Source organism: Vanessa cardui, chromosome 21 (genome assembly GCF_905220365.1).
Source record: "Vanessa cardui chromosome 21, ilVanCard2.1, whole genome shotgun sequence".
Lineage (NCBI taxonomy): Eukaryota > Metazoa > Arthropoda > Insecta > Lepidoptera > Nymphalidae > Vanessa > Vanessa cardui.
Window position 1 is genome coordinate 11,768,514 of NC_061143.1, and position 22,451 is coordinate 11,790,964.

Genomic DNA, 22,451 nt, shown 5'->3' on the forward strand with positions numbered 1-22,451 from the left:
TAAACTGATTTGAATTTTAATGGTTCAGTATCGTGTAGTCTGGAGCTTCGGATCGAAGGGTCGAACTTGCGGTTTCATGAAAGTGGCCAGCGAAAGTCGTTTATCGAGATCGAAAGTAACTCGCTTTTTAGAAGTCAATAAATACCTTCGATTCTGAAAAACGTTTTGAATTTGAAAATTATATAAAAACTAAATATTTTCCTTGTGATTCATGTGAGTGTGAGTGCTGATGTGAGATACGAAAGTACCAAAAATACTTAGTCTAATAGTCGAAAATCACGTTAATTTAACACTATACCTGAGAATAAAGGATGACTGTTAGTTCAAAAAGAATGAATTTCCTCGGTCTTTCTAATTTTTTCTACTTTCAAAATGGTTTTAGAAACTAGTCCGTATGAAAAACAACACTATAAGTATTATGCTTATGATTATTTCAATGATTTTTTTTTAATAACAATATTGTTTTAAAGGTAGTAAAACAATTTAGGTCTTTCCTGGTCTAAATCGTACAATCATAGAATATTTTAAAAGTATTGATGATCTGTTATTTTCGGTTGGTATTTCCCTTAATGTTCGCAATATCTTACAAATAATGGATAGGTTTTTTATTTTATTTGTATTATCACGACCCAGCATTGGGATAAGGATAGCAGATTGTAATAATTATTGCCAACTTATTCATCCTTTGGTCACGTTAACATCACCTTTTTGAAGAACACGTAGTTAGATTCCAACTATATTTACAACTGAATCATTGTTCCTCGTTTAAGATATTTATACAGATCACAACTTACTAGATGATACATTGTGCAAATTATATCCAATAAAATGTTGCCAAATGTCTTTGTTCTGTCTCACGCGTCCACTCTTGTAGTGGCAATGGTATTACAAACACTGTTCTATTTCACTAACGCAATATTCACCGATAATCGCCGAATGACGAACAGTTACATGACTAAAGATAATGGGAATTTATATCAAACGGAAATCTTTTCATTCCATCTTCTCTCCGATTAAAAAATAGTTTTAAAGTTTTTTTAGTAACACTAGTTATTGCTATGACTGACGAAAGTAAATTTTTGCCTGTTTGACACATCATGACTTTAATAATCGTAATTTAGTAACTTGGGATATGAAAAAGGGAAAAGAAATATTTAGGACGGAATTGGTATTTGGTAGAAATAAATTAGTAGAAAAATAAATAAATATTTAATGCTATTAGTTCGTGATAAGTGACAAAGATGCGGATTATATTATATGTATAAAGGGATAGAGTAAAGTATCACTCTATAAATGTTCCATTTCTGAGCAATAATCAAGAGAAAGCCTTAACACATTTATAGCTAATTTGAAAACCTTGCTCAATTAGGTTTTATTAGAACGAAACTATCTTTTACGCGACTTAGAGTAACTATAGATATACTTAGGAATCATCATATTGAAAAAAAGCGTTGTGTCCCATTCAGGCGATATTTCCCACTCTTTCTCAGTCTATTTATTATATACAGTTTAATATAGCATTTTTCATAAATTCAATCGTGTCTATTATTTAATGCACAATATAGAATCAACTTTGTTCCTACTGCGTGTCCCTTGATACCTCTTGTGTTCTTTTGTTTTCTGAACACATGCCGAAATATATGTACAATAAAATCTTAATAGTTTAATTATATATTAACAGTCCATTGATCTCTCTCAAATCAATACGTTTAGAGAGCTATAATAATTTATACAACTGTATAAGTGATAGGTATATAGAGTATTGTCAACATTTAATCATTACCCAACATAAATAATGATCACGCTTGTAGCTCGCTAACTTTGCTGTTAACTGAAGCAATAATTAAATTACGCTCAACATTTCTACGATTATAATCATGTAGTTGGAATTATACATTATGTAAACATGTAAATTATGCAAGTATTCTTAGCGTTATTACAGTGTTTAGTTAGATTTTCTCCGTTTTCCGCGAAAACTTGCCGCTTTTTCCGCATGTTTCCTAACTCGATAATTACATGTTTGTCTGGATACATAAGGTCAATTTGTAAATGAAACTCTACTGAGAATTCGATCGGGAACCGTTGAAATCTTAGCCTGTGACCTTCGAAGCATATTATTATTATTATTTAAGTAGACCATGCATCTTGTACTTGGCAAATTGTAACGTATTGACGTTTTCATACGTATTTATATATTTGACGTAGAATTCGTATTTCGAATGACAATAGATCTTCCTACCTTGTCTTGTGATATAAATCAGAAGAAGTTAACAAATCTGTATGTCTTATACAAATATTTGTCAAAAATAGAAATCGAAGATGTTACAATCGTTAGTTAACTGGCACGCGCTGAACAGTTTTATTTATTTATAGTAGGAAGGCAGATGCTAATTGGTTACCGTTTATTTTCCATGTGCCCATAGACACTGAAATACCTAATACATGGCATATATTTTCAATGCGCAACTGACCTAAGATATACAACACATCTGTCTCTGGTCGGCTCGTTAAGTTTAGCAGAACTTATGATGAGGAGACGCTACCTACCAGCCTAAAAAGGCCTCTTCCAAGCCCTACCATTCAGTAGATCTTAGTTTAATCTATTCTTTTGACTGAAGGTAGTGGATGTTCCAATCAACACCTATATTTTATCTTGATCTGGGTTTTATTTATTTTGGTCTCCATGTATTTTGTAAGTGTCATATTTATTGGCTTTTCAAGAATATACTTCAATAATAATATGTCTTGTCACGTAGGCATATCTTTTTCATGTCTTTGTAATAAACCGCTACAATTTCGTTCATCTCGTATTCCGACGGTACTTTTTGCTCTCGTGGCGCTCGTAATTTAAAAAATTACACTCTGGTGTTATGTGGCACTTCGTGGAGTGTAATGAATGTCGTGTTGTAAGTTTGTTTGTGCTATTTTTAGAAGATTGTCACCTCATAAACAAAGATTGTTTGAATGCTCAGACATATTTCTATGAAGTTGACACTTACCTGCAAATACACTTAATTGTAAATTAAAGTATCACAGATAATTTATTATAAGCCGAGATGGCCCAGTGGATAAAACGTGTAAAACTTAACAATATATCGCAGTATCAAACTCCATCTGCATAATCGTGACATTTGGAAGAAATTTTTCAGATTCGAATGATTCAGCCACATAATATGTATATGCACCAACCTGTATTGGAGAGGCCTGGTGGAATGAGGTTCTACTCAAGAGGAGAGGCGCCTTTGCCCAACTATGGGACATTAACAAGCTGTTTTCGTACTTTACTTTTAGCCAATTATTTTATTTAAAAATTATGTATACATCGTATATATCAATAATATATTATTTTTGTACGAGATATAATATAAATGAGGAATTCCTCTTAACGAACTTCCAAAAATACCAGGAAAAGAGCAACCTTGAAATAAGTTTTTTATAATGTAACCGCAAATCCTTTATTATGCACGACATCAATGCGGTATTCGGTCGTGGCACCAACAACACAAAAAGCGAGTGGTCACTCGTCCGCTGGCATGCTCTGCGCGTGCGCATCCCGTTACGCTAGCGTTTTTGCGACGAATACAGCTATCTATAGGGCTGGTCAACGTTTATTTTTTAATTTTATTTAATTCATTCACTTATTACATGCCAGTTATTTAACCCGTTTTAAACGATGTAATAATAATGTATTAATAATTCATATTTATAGCGTTATATTGTACAGCGATTTGTTTATATAAATTTACAATGATAATAAACTATCTAATTAACTATATTATTAAGCTTCTTATCGATTCTTCTAGGTAGAATAAATATTCCAAACGAATATTTCGATGTGATATTTACTACTGATATATTTTATATGTTTTAGAAAGCTTTATTATTAATAAGTAAAATTGGATATATTCTGAAATAATCTGTATTTGTAAAACGTCTGAGGATAAACACTACCTACGTCAAAGTAGGTATTTATGTATGTCATATATTCACTATCTGAATATTGAGGACAAAGCCACAGGCGCAGCTAGTAAATAAGGAATTAATAAAGACGCTACAAGTGGGAACCCTGTATGTGTCCCACTCGTCTAATGTCTCAGATAGAAATCGACATGGCTAATGCAACTCAAATACAAAAATACATACACAAGTTGTCGCCCGCAGCTTCGCTCGTTTTAGGGTTCAAAAAAAGCCTATGTTCTTCTTTGGGGTTTAAATTTGCTTCATACCGAATTTCATCAAATTCGCTTCAGCGATTTGGTAGTGAAAGAACGACAGACACACAGTGTTACTTTCACATTTATAATATTAGTATAGATGTACATATAAACCTTTGTCAGTTTTCAAATAAATTCCTTTATCCAGTCTTAAACTCTTAGTACCTTTTGAATCTAAACATCAAATCGTTGCGACGCAATATGTCATTCTCGATCGGTGCAGCAGATTATCGCTCATACTGTGCACATGAAAATAGATCTTAAGGTGACGAACCTTTTCTTACCCCGACTGTACGCAAGACGTCTCTAAATGTTTTGTTTCCTTACAATTGACAGGTCAGGTTTCAAAGTACAATCTAGGGCTGAACAATCACTGAACAGTCCTGACAAATTATATACCAAATTGTGGTGACTTACAGTCCAAAGATATTGGTCCTGTAAAAAGTATTAATCATTTCCAATATGCCAATCTTGGTAATTAAGACGTTATGTCCCTGGTGTTTATACACTGACTCACTCACCATTCCAACCGGAACTAAACAGTAATAAAGCCAAGCATCGTTGCTTAATTTGAATTTAGAATATATATTTTTTACTTATGTAAGTTATAACATCATATTTTTAATAACTGTTACACATCAAAAACAAAAATCTACAGTGATATAACTACTTTACTGGCCTATTAGAAGTTTTAGATGCTTCTCTATTTCATTAGTTCTTTGTCTTATTATTAATATATTTGTTACGAACATTACTTAAATTGTTACAACTTTATAAGGAGACCCAACATGTTAGAATACTTTATTTCATTCACAGCCTACAAACAGCATTTTCACTTTATAGTCACGAGCTTTGAGTATGATATTATTATTAGCAATATAACATCAAGTATGAATGTGTTGGAAGTGATCAAGCCGCTCGTTCTATGTAAGTTAGTATAGCGCACAGAATCATAACAAATCTACAAATTAGGTCGCAGTAATTTCTCCTTAGTCCTTTGAACAATGACCGAAATGTTCAATCAATTTTAAACTTTATTTCTATGTAATAAGAGTTATTCGATTGATCGGTCCGCCTATCTATCCCGTGTCGTGTTGCAAATTAGAAAGTGTCCCGGGATAGGGTGACACACCTTTAAGATAAATTAGGATGTAATTTCCGTATTTCCTTTTTGTTTCGATAAAAACAAATCCGTACTTACCCGTCGCTATCTTATCTTTGAACGTTCATAATTATGATTCTCACATATCTGTTATACGTTAATTCACGTGCTTGCCAAAAAATTTGTATGAAATGTTTATCCTCAGTTAACACGTGTTAGTCCCATAATTTACATAAGACGTTTATCCTGCAGTCCTGACTTAAAATCCCTAGCCGGGATATATCGACAGCTTATCTTTCGTCGGAAGTATAAGAGCGAGGGAATAAATAAAGCACTTGACAAAGTTGTTTGCTATATATCTCCGTTAAAGCTAAATAGTACTTGAAATTAGACTCTGAAATGAGAAAAGAACAATATTAGCAGTAAGCCTGTCAAAGAGGTCAATGTTGTTATTAGGCATTAGCGTATTTTTCTGTCACCCACATCAGATGTTCCACCGACAAACAGCATTACGAAGTATTGTTGTGTTCGGAATTATGGTGAGGGAGTCACTGCACCTACAAACAAATGACATAACATTAGTTGCCATGGTTTAACACATTTTCGCATTGTCTATGCTGATACTATGGCGACGGTAATGACTATTCCATATCATAAAATAAGTGGAACGGATGAATGGAAATCTGCTCACATTAACTTTAGTAAGACTTACTGGACGTTAGATGAACTATCTATTACCGGAACTAGAAATAAATCAATGGAACAATCAATATATAGCTTCTATGTAAGATTCTTACCATCCGACGCGTTTATAGTGTATGTATATTATTGGCATTTTTTTTTTGTTAAAGTAAGAAATATGAGTATTATTTTTTTAAATGTTAATTTATTCAACAGGATTATTGTCGGAAAATACTTAGCCTTGATATAATTAACAGTTGATTGCCTTTCGCCGTTCGCGCTTACGTTACAAGACTTATGTGCTGTCACAATATTGTATACAAGTATCAAGGTTGTTTACGATTTTAACGTATTTTTTTTAATCGAAATGTATGAAAAACAACAATTAAATTGGAATATAATCTCAAAATTCTTAATCATTATTCAAGTTTCGAGTATCCTTTGTATTATATACTCCGAACAGGTATGCAAAATTTCAAGATCATTGGTTGACTTAACAATTATTTATTTTGCTCACTTTTGCATTTATAATAGTTGCATAACTGTGTAAGTTACAAACCTGTAGCGATAGATGGCGCTGATTCAAAATGTCATTTTTCTGAATCGTACTATCCAGATATTCGCTATTGGTTATATATAGTAACCGATAATATTTCGTCTTGAACAATCCTTGTTGGAGATGTTCATGTCTTACATGATAGTAGTCATAACATTCGTATAACGAAAAATTATATATTAATGCATTGCGAACTGTGGAAGTCCAGAAATAATATAGAATACTTAGTCACCCTAACTTTCCCCTAGTTCTAGATTGCGGTTGTTCCATTGTAGTGATCTCAATGTGTCACGATACTTGATAACCGAACAGGATACTGGCTTGAAATACTTGTAATTGTCGATGGTTTAGCGGTTCGTAAATACATCAAAGGATATTGAAAAAAAAAATATAACTAAATTATTCTATACTTGTTATCTATCAGATAGATAGAGCTAGTAATATTGTACAGTCAGGGTAATAAAAGGAATGTCACCTAAGGATCTATTTTCGTGTGCTCAGTATGGGCGATAATCTGCTTTACCGACTGAGAATGATATATTGCGTCGCAATGTTATTATAAGTCTACCAAAGAGTACTACATAAGTTTAATTTTATACGCAGTTGTCTGTTTAGTGTTTTAGTTTCAAAAGGTATTAAGAATATACGAGTTGAAAAAGGAATGAATTCAAAAACTGACGAAGGTTTTTTTACTCTGACTTTACAAGATGGCGGAAGGAACCATAAATTGACGTGACGTGATTATCCGAATTATTATCAGAAAAACGAATCTTTCACCAATTATAATACAAACTCTTGCGAAAACAATAGTCAATATAATAAATAAAGAAATACACACAAATAATTCTATTTCTAGAAAAGGTTATATACATTTACTTCAAATGGTTATTTAAAAGAGCATTAGTGTCAATTTAACTAGACAATGTATTTTACAAAATTTGATTTCAATACATTGCACAATTGGTAACGAGGAAATGCCGGAAGAATGATTGTAATCTACTTTTAGATCCAGGAAATGAAAGGACTTAATACTTTATTCAGACATGACAATATTCTTATTAAAATATATAAAGGTTGTAATTGAAATACGATAATGTAATTTAAAACATAACAGCCGAAGCGTTGTTTGAAATACTTCTCGTTTCTAAATATGGAGTTACAATTTTTTGAAATTAATCATTTGTCAAAGCTATTTTTGTCCTATACATAGGAAGGATGTTTATACCTATTTATGAAAGCGAATTACCCACCGACACCTGGAGTATTGATCTGATGGACTTTCAATTTATTACTTTCGCGTAGATTTTGTAGCGAGCCGAGATAGCCCAGTGGTTAGAACGCCTGCATCTTAACCGATGATTGCGGGTTTAAACCCAAGTATGCACCACTGAATATTTATGTGCTTAATTTGAGTTTATAATTAATTTCGTGCTCGGCGGTGAAGGGAAACATCGTTAGGAAACCTATATTTGTCTAATTTCATAGAAATTCTGTCACATGTGTATATTGTATGAAATAGCGTGGTGGAATATGTTCCAAAACCTTCTCCACTAAGAGAGAGGAAGCCCAGTAGCGGCAAATTTACTGTTATTCTTGTAGCTTTTGTACAGCTTAAAAAAGGTCCCAATAGAAATTTTAGGTGTCTCTCGGGACTGAAAACTAGTAATCCATAATTAGCCTGCTTTTCATTAAATTTTATTCATTGATTGTCACGTAATAGATTCACAAATACACAGAGATATTAAAAACATTTGTTCTTGATAAAATAAATTTAATACATTACAATCCCGTTGATATTTTATGATTCCGTAATAGTCTACCTTTATGTACATCGTATACGTATACAAGTGACTCAATTCTAATAGTTTTAATTGACGCATTTGATGGATCATCAATTAATAAATCAATGTCTGCGTTATGTTATGATTAATAATGATTTTTCCATAATTATGAAACCGCGACATGCACTCTGGATTCTTAGATACGGACTTACATTGTATGATCAACTTTGTAAACCACAATCATTTAATTTTAAACGTTCTGAAATTTTTCTTAAAACCATTTCATTTTCCCGCATCTCCTTATATAAGGAAAAGTCACCCAAGCGTAAAGTTAAAGACATAAGTACAAACAATGAAAATTTAAATATCGAATCAAAAAGAGAACTTGTTCACGAGATAAAAAAGAAAAAAAAAAACAACGTAATTGATCTCGATCGAGCGTCAGTGTAGATCGCGACGCGGTGCCGAGCGGACGTACGACTATTGAGAGATAGTGGCTCTGTGCGCTAAACCGCGTTACGTGCTGGTTACTATTCGTAATTAAAGTTTATTTGCCATTGTGTTGCATAATCCAGTGTCTTGTTTCATGTGATATTGAGTTCAACGCGGATGTGTATTATCCGATATATGGTCTGTAAAAAATATTAACTTTCTTTTACTATAGTAATAAATATTCAGCTCGTAATATCGTCGTGATAACTTATTTATAGTTTTATAACAGTGTTATGTTCGATTTTATTTTAAAAATTTAAAGTTATCGATAAGATTGACAATATACGAATAGATAAAATGATTGACTCGAAAAAGATAAATAAATTGAAATATCTTTCAATGGATCTTTCGAATCGCGTGTAAAAAGGTGATAAGTGGCCGAATTACGCAAATAAAATAGATACGAAAATTCTATTGAGCAATCAATTTAAAAAAACATAATCAATCCGTATTCAATAATACATTACTATTGATTCTCAAAACCAAAACTAGCAGCAACAAACAGTTCGGAAATACAAGACGAAAGAATCTAATCGGCTTTTTTTATTATTCTATAATTGCTTTCGATCTTCAATATACGAGTTAGCCAATACCAAGAGGCGAGTTAACTATTCTTACCAACAAGTCCAAATCAAAATCCGAAGATCTCGTAATTCTGTACAGTAAAACTAATTTGTACTTCATGTTATCAGAAAGGAGGAAAAGGTTTTACTTCCTAATTGTACCTTTTTGGTGATTAAACGTTTATTAATTCCAAGACGATTTGATGTATTAAAATTATAAATAGGATTGACTGAGTGTCTGGGAATATAAACTCATCCCGTTAAAGCATTGAGTTGTATCAGACGACCGGTTGGAAAAATTTACCCAATATTCAAACTCAAACAACTTTATTCAATATAGAAGCATAACACTTTCTTATTGATGGTCAATTGAAACAGTACCACCGGTTCGGAAAAGAAAATACCCTGACCTGAGAAGAACCGGCGAACCTTTTTTTTTGTTTCTCATTTATTATATAGTGTTTTCATATCTTTAACATCACAAAAGTGAGGCCAATGCGATAAGGTCAGGTGAATGATGGTAACGATTTATCTATTATGGTATTCAGTCAATGCTGTCTTTGAAACGATATTCGTGTTCTAATAAATATAATATTTATATACGATATCGCAATTACCGGCATACAGGACATCCCTTGTGACATTTTCATTTCATTTTATAAATATAAACATTTTTATTTGGAGAAAATATTATCATAATATTGCTGTAAATAAAATATAAGCCTGTAACTTATATATTACATCCTTTGCAACAAATTCAGTATACACTTATAATTAACACTATTTAATATTGCATAAATTTATAAGTTAAATACATGCGTAAGTGTATGATAGCGAGTTTGTGTTGCGTATTTTTATTCTAAATTTAAATAACTTTAAAAAAAAATTTTTTAATAAAATATCTAATTGCATTCTAAATGACCTGCATTAATTATTTCAAACAAAAACTCGTTAGTGTACCGACTAGTCTGCTTTTACATAAACCTTTTTTTAATCTCGCCAACAATTGTTTATGTAACTAAAACATTATTCATTACATAAAACGTATTTAGTTTGTAACTTCCTGATTGTGTGAAGTTTTGATGTAAATAAAGGAAAAAGAAAACATTATAAACTTTATGATGGGCGTGTTAACTAACGAAATATCATTATGATATTCTTAGCGTGTTCGTGTGACTTCACACGGATCACTATCTATGTATATTAAGTATATATCAAATGGAAGTTGGTATGTCTGTTTGATATGAAAAGAATTTGACACCGTTTGACCGATCACTCTCATAGAACATATAGAATTATAATCTGACTGACTTGCGTTGTCATTATGTTCTTTAGGATTTTACTAATCATAATACCGAGATGTCCCAGTAGTTAAACGCGTGATTCTTAACCGATGATTGCGGGTTCAAACCCAGGCAAGCACCACTGAATATTCATGTGCTTAATTGTTTATAATTGATCTCGGCAGTGAAGGAAAACTCACGAGGAAATCTGAATGTGTCTAATTTCATAGAAATCCTGCGGTGTCGTCAAGTGTAAAGCTGCATCTAGTATTTTTTTATTTAAAAGGCTATTTATTTTCGCGACATAAGGATTATACCAAAAATTTAAACACACTAAAATATTCGTTATAATTAAGTCGATCCATAATCGATCGATCGATACAAAACAAAACGAAAAAAACGTTTTATATATTTTTAAGAATATAATAAATAGTATTTGTATATATATACCTACACGTTTTTAGCGTAAATAAAAGTTCTTGAAAAATCTTTATTCAGCGCCGCTGCTTAAAATTAAAAGATTTTAAGTATCGAAATTTAAATTATCTTGTTAAACTTTAAATTAAGTTTTATAAATTCGATCGATTTTGTTAGTGTTTGTTCATGGAATTAATTTTTAATCATCTCTTTGAAATTGCTTAATCTCTATATACTATCTCACGATGCAAACTTTCATCTGGATTCATTAAAAATTTTCAATTACTATAGCGTAATTCGCTATAATTATACGATACTATTGAAAATAATGGAATACGTTTTAAAATTCATTTTTTATGTACAAAATTGTAATGTTATGTACATATCATATTTTTTATTTTTAACTTTTCACATTAAATACTTGTGTATTTAATAAATTTGACAAAAAATATATCTGGTTAGTTGCTATTGCCAGTTTTTTCAGGTCAAGGCTTTTTTTATTTTGACCATAAATAAATAAATGTATAATGCTTTCATATAGAATAATGTAATTTGAGTGAGTTTAAAAATGAATTTTGATTCGAAAGACTTTCACACTTTTAGACAGATTAGTGTGGAAGTCAACAAATATAGGATCTACTTTTGCCCAGAGGATCGGAATTGCGATTAAACGGGAAATGCTGCTAGCATTTTTGCCACCATTCCACGCGGTCAAGATTTATACAGTAACTAGTTTTATTTCATATTTGTATATATTTAAGCATTTAATGTTATTAGTTCTTATGTATAGGGATATTCCTGACTGACCTAAAAGTCTGACCAGTCTGTATTTTTGCCTTAAAAGCCAAGGTCAGCCTTAAACCAATAGCTGATACAATTTACTATGAAGCAAGCTTGAAACCCAATGGAAGGGCAAAGGCTATTTTTTATGCTTGTCATCTAACACAACTAGTATCAACTATAGTAATAAACATGTCTTCTCTTTTCAGGTAACACATAATGAACAAAAGGGACGTTCAGTGAAGTGAAGTGTTTCATAGTGACGGTTCAGTGATGTGATGCCACCATGCCGTCGGACAGCGGTACAACGTGGTCACCACCGGCGCCCAGCGAACGAAGGCTTAGCAACTCGTCTGATGGCAGCGCAGGTAGCGGCTATTCTAAAGCGGTAAGTACATAAATGATCTCTCAAAATACTCTTAATATATTTGGCTTATCCAATCGGCACAACTGATAGACGTACCTACATAGATGTTTTTTTGGCGCAATGACACTTGATTGCGCTATTTACTATATCTGTGCAAATTGCGTAAATATAATTGGATAGGTCCACTGCTTTTTTTAATGTACAAAACATGTACCAAATAATATAGATCCAAGCTCATATTTTACAAAGGAAAATTTACGTTACGTTCTGATTATTATTTTCCAAATTTATAAATTTATATTCAATTATAATTCGATTCAACTTCAATCAAAACGAAACTAGATCGTTGTGTTAGTAGAATGTAGTGTACATTCTTATCTATACTTTGTTAATCCATCTTACTAATTTAATCTCCATAGTAGAAGGAAGTGTACAGCTTTTCGATTTTGAATCATACTATCCATTGAAGCATAATTGTCTATTTCATCACGTGAGGCAGTGACCACCGACAGCATCCCTACCATTTCAATACTATTGTTAAGATTACAACATGTAGGCTATCTCGGCGTTACTGCCGCGTTATTGAAACACGATACCGTTTATAGAGGGTCACGAGCTCTGAGGCAACTTATTCGTTGTTTAATTGATTTGGTTAAATTGTATTGTACGGCGAATAGGCAAAAAAGATATATATTTATAGTCTTGTAAACCAATCGCAGCGATCTACTTATTTACGATATTTACGTCTGTACTTACGTTGTTTTAAGATCTAGATTAGCGTCCGAACAAATATGACACTTGATTCTAATTGATACACCACCCCCTTAGGCAATAACTCTGTAAGATATATTAATCCTTACATCGACAATGGGCTTCCAATTTTGAAAACCAAGATATTATGTCCACTGTGCCCGTAGTCACACTGACTCACTCGACCTTTAAACCGGAACACAACACCACTAATTAAATACATAAATGCTATCGATCTGTTTTGGAAGAAAACCAATGTTTATGAAATGTGTTTATTTTGCATATCAGTAAATAAATTATAGCAGTTATTAGAGGTATACAGGTTATCAGATAAATACGGAATTTGTTATCTGTAGACAAAACATCATTAGTCCGGCTACAGCTTAGGTGTAAACCTAAGGTGTAAACCTTTCCATTGCATTGGCTTATGATTGAAACTTTGCACCCGACTATGCTTATGTGATATTAATTCGAGAGATTCGCGAAGCATTTTAGTGAAGCAACGTAAGTGAATACAAAAGTCCCTAATTTCTTTCGCTTTTTTGTTTCTTAACTAAAATTAACCGCGTGCTCGTGTGTCTTTTGTTTTATAGACTGAAAATTTTAATCTTATAAATATACCTAATAAGCAACTTATCCTACTGTTAGTGGGACATTTACTAAATACTAATAGTACCATTCGTCGTTTTTAAATGTCATTTCGAGAGATTTTTAATATGCCGCCATATTTGAATTGATTTTAAATGACATAACTTATATTTAGGACAAGATTCGGGTTCGAGACTCATGCGTTAATAAAAAAGAAACTATTTATTAAGTACTAATGACATATTTTATACTTACTAAGTTATAAATTATAAGAGTATTTTAATAAAAAAGCAAAGATTTTGGTGATAGAATAAATACTCACCTCACTGTACCCGTTTATGTTGCTTGTTACTTCGACTAAAAGTTTTATGTTTATTAAGATTTTTTGTATTATACAAAAAATACTTAACGAAATAAAAAAAGAATCTCGCCATCGCGTTAAAAGAACTACTTTCATTTTCATTATCGTGGTCAATAACGGTTTTTTTATTAGTTTAAAAAAAATTGTAATTATTTGGCCTTCGATGTTTTAAATGAAGACTTGTTTTTTTACTGCTATCGCTAATATCTTTAAATAGATGTTTCGGCGAATTCGAAATTCGAATTCCTTTTTTTAGTTTGAAAAGGATATATGTGAGGCTTGATGAAAAAGATAAATAAACTTATTGGGTATAAAATAGTATAATCATGGGCTAAATTTTCCTTTAAGCATTAATTAATAAATAAGACATTTTATACAACGTAAGATTATTTAAATGATAAAAAAGTTTATCTGTTGATTGTAACTCAGGTTGTGCAATAAAAATATTTCAGTTAAATATGTATGTAACTTAGTTGGAAACTAATAAACTACATAACTAATTATTGATTGGCTGTTCCGTACTGTTAATGTTAATTTGATGTGTCATTACGAAAGGTCGTATGTGTAATAATGATTAATGTATAGAGAGCTAAGAACTGATTAGATACTTATGTTTTAATAATATTTATATTATTTCCTGTGCATTATAACATCAATGAAATATGTACAGCATTACCTGTGGAAAGTTTTTAAAAATACACATACATGAGTTTCGCGCGCTATGTTGTTGTGTTAATCGAAATATATAAATATGCCTTAATTTATTAGCCTCTGTATTCGTAAAATTTAGTCGATTGTAATCTTTTGTTTAGTCGAGAACTTTAAAAGGTAGAACTGGTTTCAATTCCAGTTGCAGAATATAACCCACTCATGCTAACAGGTGAGATTAAATTAATTTCAGCAAACCGTTTAAATCAAAAACGTTACATGCAATCGTTGCACTCAGATTCGACCTTGAAATTTTACTTTCATCGTTCCCGAAGCCGTTTCACCTTAATAATTTATTATTAAACAAACTTTTCCTTATATAGTTTGGTAAGGATGCTATCACAAATCACTCTTCGCTAACTTCTCCTTGCTATTTCATAATGAACTTTATGTCTATTTCACAAGATCCAAATTTCGATAACATTTCCTGAAACGACCTTAAAGACGATACACTTGTTAATTTTCAATCTTATTGCTATAGTAATATGGGTGATAATAAAATATTAGTTTTTAAAGCCTTTCGCTACAAGTGTCGCGTGCCAAGGGCGACAAAAATGCTTAATGTGTTGAATGTCATGCTAATGACTCATTGGTTTTCAATGAGTTAAAAAAATCTTAAAAACAATTTTTTATTTGTTGCTTAATTATTCTGAAAACAAAGAAAAAGTTGTATATATACTGTACTATCACCAGCACGAAAATTGTGCAAAATTTCAGCACTCAGCGATCAGTTGTGAAAATTACACAATAATTAAACGCAATATGTAATATTACACTTTTTTATAAAACAGCCGTCCCCGAACTCTTTCGACACAAAATTTTATACCCGTTAAAATAATTCTCGAATACAATTGCAACCCTATCTAGTACATCTAAACCATCTAGATGGGTATCTAGATGGTTAGATTCAAATATATACACAAAAAACATCAAATTCGGTCCAGCTGTTTAAGAAAAATTGAGTGACATACATACGCACCAAAAATAGGCAATATATCTTTATATAACTTTCAGGTTAATATGTTTCGAAAACATTTAACAATAGTTCTTACTTTGTCCTCTAGTGCACTTTTATACGTGTTTAATTTATATTACAACTTGCATTTTTTTCTATTAATTACGACATACGAACGTGCTTTTATATAATTACAGTTGTAACTTAATTTAATTCCATATTTTATCACAAAATTGCAGCGTAATATAACCTACGTAGTAGATCTCTCCTTTCGTCACTCGATCAATAACTGTAGAAATATGTTCGAACAAGATCAAAACTCTCCGTACAAGACGACCGTGAAATGTCAAAAAGTGATAAGCGACATTTACTATTATAATCGTTTTAATATTGTAAGCATGCAAATAGAGTATCACCGTAAGTCAAAATTCAACATTTCACGATTGAGATGCGAAGTCTGGCTCAGGTACTCCCTCATCAGTTAGTTTCGACCAATAACAATAAGGGCCCACCAACCCAGTGCACATTCATAACATTTTTACACATTTTCCAACAAAAATATTTAAACAATAAATAAAAAAGGATATTCTTATCGAATTGCATTGTCACAAATTTCATAGTTAATGACGTCAACAAATAAACAAGATGGCGGATAGTGAGCGCAATTCAAACCTATTTTAAGGTTTTTCGTCTGCATTTTTAGTAAAAGTTATAATATATTTAGGGAGGGTTCAAACTATCTCAACACCGAATTCAAACTGGTTTAGCAGATGATCGGTTAAAGAAATAAGCGAACGGATGATCATAAAAAAAGCTTATTCTGTATCTCTTTCTTTATTATCTCATAATTGAGCGCAGTAGCTTGAGGCAGCTTTACGCGGCCCCAAACCGTAGCAAGAGATAAAGGCTTTTTTCAAAAGAGGAATATTTGCGAGGCGTTATTGTTTGGTATCTTTTTATATCTTTAAGAAAAAAATGTCTCGTCAATTAACGAAAAATTCACATTTAAAAATGTTTCAATTATATGTAAACAGTGAAATCGGTGTTTCATATTAGAGCTATTAAATTTTTATCGATGTATAACAGGCCTAACATATATTTGTTACCACCTGTCTGCATGCAGCTGACATTTCGGCCGGGCGACCTTCGACGACCCTACAGATTTATCTCCAAGCTCGTATCTATTGAGATAACACGATTATATTCCTTGTTACATTCGTGTAGAGATTAATTTCCTATCAAATATATTCGTATCCTTAATATGGTGGTCATTCGTAAAGCGAAATGTTAAAGATGGTTCCTAACATTGTGAATGTAGAATGTATCTACTGCAATTTTATGAGATTTTGTTTTGATTTTTTTAATTGCCTTTTATAACTCCTAAAGAAACAAAATCTCTTTCTCTGTCCCTTTGTATGATTAAATCTTTAAAACTGCGTACCGGATTTTGATCCCATTTTTTAAATTGATAAAGTGATTCAAGAGGAAGGTTTTTGTATATAATACATAGACAATATAGTACAGAAATACTGAACATTTTACAAGCTGTAATATTATGTCGTAAATAAATAAATTCTGTTGCATAATTAGCATCAGATAGTTAGAATTAAATCAACATGAAACACATCTTAAGCGTTTGTCGCAAGTTTATTCTCAAATAATTATTAGCTAAACTGGAGATGCGTTGAGTAAAGTTCATGCCGTCTTATTAAGAGCCCGACGGCTCGGCATGGATGGACGTTGAAAACAATTATGTAGTTAAAATTGACATGAAAGTCGCTTAAAGGTCAACTTGCTACTCGGTTTCTTTTGTCATGTTAATATGATAAGAAAAAGCAGTTCCTATATTATCTTTGTAATTGTTGTAAGTTATCTAGGTCCGGTTAATACTTGCAATTTACATATATTAACAGCACTTCACGCAAGTCAGACGCACGCTTAATAAACATTTTGGCAGCTGCGATAGCAAAAACAATCATAAATGACATTTAACGCACGTACCAATTATTATGTAAAGTTAGTCATTATGTCTGTACAAAAAAATAGTACTCACAACCCCGGAAATGTACGTAACCTTTTAATATGAAAGTCAAGTAACATTTACGTAAAGTGTAAACAAGTGATGAAACGAGACGTCCCATAAAGTACTCGTGACGTCAAAAAAAGGCATTTTTAATAAATCAATTCAAGGTCAACGACCTTTCACTAGCCATCCGAACGCATAATAAAGTATAAAAATAATGTAAAATTTATTCAATACAAAGGCATACGAAAGTTCACTTGCCCACTTTTGCGCCAACTTTTGTTTTTTATTACTTTAACGTAACGCGGAAGGCTGTCGTTTATTTTTCTTAAGCATGCCTTACTTGCATAGCTTTTATATGTTATTTTCTTTCTTTTTAAATTTAATTTGCAGTCGATGTGATCCAGTAGACAGAACTAACTAAATGTTGTAGATTCAAATCTGACCTAGAACTATAAACATTTCGGAGTGTTATAACAATAATTGTCTTATCTATTGCTAATATTTCAAATATACAAAAAAGTTATCAAGCAATTTCAATGAGTAAGCATATTAAAGTATTTACATTGAAAGCATGTATGGAACAATTTTATTTTCTGTTACAATTAATTATTAATTATTATTGTAGCTCTATTGTGGTCCCTTCTCAAATTTATTTTTATAGGAATAAAAAAAAATTAACTATTCATCTACTGATATTATAAATGTGAAAGTAACTCTGTCTGTCTGTCGCTATTTCACGACCAAACCGCTGAACCAAATTTGATGAAATTTTGTGTGCAGCAAACTTGAACTTCAAGACTTTTTCCCTAACCTATCATTACCAACCTCTAAAATGCCAGAAAAGCCAAGCCGAGCGACACCTAGTCTTATATAAACCTTAAGTAGGTTTTAAAGCCTACTATCTAGGAAGTAAGAGATTCATGGCCGCATACCAAGTCTGATTTACTTACCTCCCCTATCACTTACTTTCAATCATAGTATTCATTTATAACGTTATCTCCAACTATAAATCGCAATAATACGACCTTAACGTCATAGGAATAAGATTGAAAATAGTCGGAACTAACTTTAAAATAATACTTGATTTTATAACTTAAAATTACACCCTTAATGTTATATTCATAAGGTTGAATATTGAATAACATAAAACAATATGCAAATTCGTTTATTGACAATTGTTTGATAATATCGACAATTTAATTCGCTTTTATACACATAGAAATAAGGCTCAATTTATATGTTTGTAAATAAGTTTAATGCAAATCCTATAAGTGACAGCTATTGTTATGGCTTTAAGGGTCATTATTGTTTAATTGGAGCGTTCGACCAGTTATGTATTTGGGTCAAGTGCGTTACTGTATTTCCTGATCGTTGTCACTTAGTTTCGGTTTTGATTAGATAGAGATTTAATAGATATGTTATAAATAATAGAGCTAGGTAAGCTTAGTGGACTAATGTATGTACAACCATAACTTGACACTGCTCTACTAATAGTTAATACATGTAAATAAACTACAAGGATTCTTGTTGATTCTTCTCGGAATCTATATTTAATTCTATTCGTGACGATAAGGAACCTTAAAACCTTGGGAGTAAAAACATTTTTGATTGTCAAATTCGATTTTTTTTAATTTTTATTAATATTGTCTTGTTCCGGTTTGAAGGGTGAGTAAGCCAATGTAAATATAGGCATAAGGGACATGACATCCTAGTAACCTAGGATTGGTAGCGCTTTAGCGATGAAAGGAATGGTCAATGTTTCTTACAATGCTATTGTCTATCCGGTGGTGACCACTTACCATCAGGGGCCCATATCGCTAACCAATAGCATTAAAATAAAAAATAAACATATATTTACAAATGCTATCTTTTATATGTAGGTATTTATATTTTTTATATGTAGGTACTTATTATTTAAAATTGAGGTAAATAATATTAAGCAATCAGCGTTATCAGCGATTTCCGCGTCATACGCTCAAACCGTGTTTAATCAATGAATCCTTTTCAATATATTGTGACACAAATCGAATATTTGCACAGCGATTCACATACGTGATAATGAGCACGCGCAAACAAACTAACTAGACCGACCTGAATCATTGTTAAATATTTGAAAATATTTTTTTCACGAATCTTGCTTGTGTGTTTAGATGTTTGTTACACATACTTAGTAAAAAATGTAAATAGATCTTTATTGGAGGCAAATTTTTTGTGTGTCTGTAGCTTCACCCTGAAGTACCTACAGATCAGTTCGTACACAAGGGCACGTCTCTACTTTAAATTATTGGCGTTTACAACAACAACAATAGCCTTTAAATTTCCCACTGCTGGGCTAACACCTCCTCTCCTTTTCGAACATATTCCACCACGCTCTTCCAATGCGGGCTGGTTTCCACCATATGGCAAAATTTCTATGAAATTAAAGACATGCAGGTTTCCTCATAATGCTTTACTTCGCCGCCGAGCACGAGATGATGAACACAAATTAAGTACATGGATGTTCAGTGGCGCTTAAACCCGCATTCATTGGTTAAGATGCACGCGTTCTAACCACTGGGCCATCTTGCCTCTATTGCTGTTTATTAACAAAATGTATTTTTATGTCTTTATTCCTACATTAGTAATTACACTCACACTTAGACATCTTGTAAGCACGATCGTCATACTTACGACAACATAAATAATGCTATCAGGGTATTTTTAATGGAGGGTCGCGCCTTTATCAGTGAATAGATTTAATAAATCTCAGTTAGTTCTGCACTATTTTTTTAAGGATATGATTTTATCAATTAAATCAGTAACTAATACCTATATGTATAACCACTGGTCCATTTTAGGTAGCTCTAATCCTACATCATTCCAATACCCTTATTTGTCCCTATGCCTAAGATCATGTAATCATAAGAAACGTATTTAGTTTTAAATCAAAATCAATAATTTAAACGATACCTGCCCTTATAAACAACAAACCCATTATAAACTAGTTATACTATAACTTAATATAACATATGGTTTTACATAATACATAATATGTAGCTAACGGCTGTATAATAACGCAATTCCGTGTATAAACAAATCGCATTTGATACATAAATTCCATAATACCAGTCAACTGAGATATAAAATTTAATTATCGTCAATAAAATGAATGTATAATGTAATTAATTATACACGAGACGAATAATTAAATGTCTACGAATGTTGTTTGTGTCTATTTAGATATTAATCTACATAATGGATCTGTAACAAGTGATGTCTGTGTATTAATAACTTTTTCGTTTTAAACATTTTTGTTCGAAAAGATTTTTATTTTAAATTTAGAATCATAGAGTATTTAGATAGTGTCGAACAATTAAAACAAACGGGGCAATTTTCTTTTATTGGTATTTGTGACGTCATACTTCACTAGTGTGTGAGTGTACTTAGTGGCCAACTGATGTCCACTATTTTTTTGCATGTGTTCTCATCTATGAATGTCTATAAAGACATATCAATAATTAAATGTGTATGTGTTATATTGTGTTATGTATTTTTTAATTTGGTGTTTATATATATATAAAAGGCAAAAATAAAATTGCAATAATTATCTAAGCATTTTGTTTTTGTGTTGACTATCATCTAGATAGAGTATAGATACAGATAAATGGTAGGCCACCTTAACCAGATACTGTGTAAGAAATACAAATCACCTCTTTAGTGGTAGTATCATCAATGCACTGTCAACCAAGAGATATATTGTATGCTGTGTCTTATGTGCCTGTAATACCCTAGGTCACCCTACATTCAAACCGGAACATAATACAAAGGAATTCTAGCATTCTTGCTTCCAATTCACGCAATTATGATAATCATAAAAGCATATTATAATATCGATATTTATATCGAAAGAAATAAATGCGAAACGAACGAAATCGCGATAACAGTAAAACTTGTGATAAATAATTCATTTTAACAAAACTGCCACCATTTTTGCTACTTAATATATATTGTGTAGTTTTGGTTCGAAACGGTTATAGAATTCTATTAACATATAATTAATGGAATGCGTTATCTTTATACAAACATATTTAAAATATTACATTTAGTATTGTTTCGAATTGTAGTTTAAGAATTTATTCTCAAAAAGATTCACTCACAAACATTATGATAAATAAAATATTTAATAAGAATTGATTTTGAGTCAGCCGTTTTATTACCATCCATATAAAATTTGCAAAACAAGTGATCCTTTTCTTTAAACGTCTCTTGAGAACATTTCCTACAATAAAAAATATATTCAAATCAAAATAATTAATTCAATAGACAATCATTACACTTACTGATACTGATCGTTTAAAATATATTAAGTTAGTCTGTTAATATGGCCTGTATAAATAAAACACATTTATGTTGCTTGCATTATTTACATCACAATTTACATAAAATTATTTACCTACGATTCTTCTCAATTATATGATACAACGAGTCATAGATTACAAAGCAGTGTCAGGAAATTTCTTGAAGATAATTCATGTGCGACGCAAATGTTGATAAATATGATTGAGAGATCAGAAGTACGACTCTTGACCGTTATATCAGCGTGTCACAAAGGAAGGACATTAGATTCTATTTACCAATGAAACACATATAATTATATGTAAATGTATTTGCAATTTTGTTACAATACTAAAACTTAGTTGAAGAGGTAATATTCACATATTATTTATATACTAATAAAGATGCATGTTCTTTCGTGCTTTTAAATAAAACTAGTTGTCACGGGTAGACTGTCAGTCTACCCGTGACCACGAACGCTGTAAAGTGCTCGAAACGTCGGGATGCCAAAAA

At 31.6% G+C, this 22,451-nt stretch overlaps 1 protein-coding gene across 4 annotated transcripts in view; it reads left to right on the forward strand.

The window, feature by feature from the left end:
- The window catches only part of LOC124538838, a 160,264-nt gene that overhangs the window by 58,050 nt on the left and 79,763 nt on the right, over nt 1–22,451 (forward strand). For 3 of the 4 annotated variants that reach the window (XM_047116062.1, XM_047116064.1, XM_047116065.1), the window contains exon 3: nt 12,079–12,257. In XM_047116062.1, coding sequence (XP_046972018.1) covers nt 12,156–12,257 — 102 coding nt within the window. In that variant the 5' untranslated portion in view covers nt 12,079–12,155. Of the gene's footprint in view, nt 1–8,788; nt 8,965–12,078; nt 12,258–22,451 lie in introns of those variants that run through there. The other variant, XM_047116063.1, reaches the window with a different exon arrangement.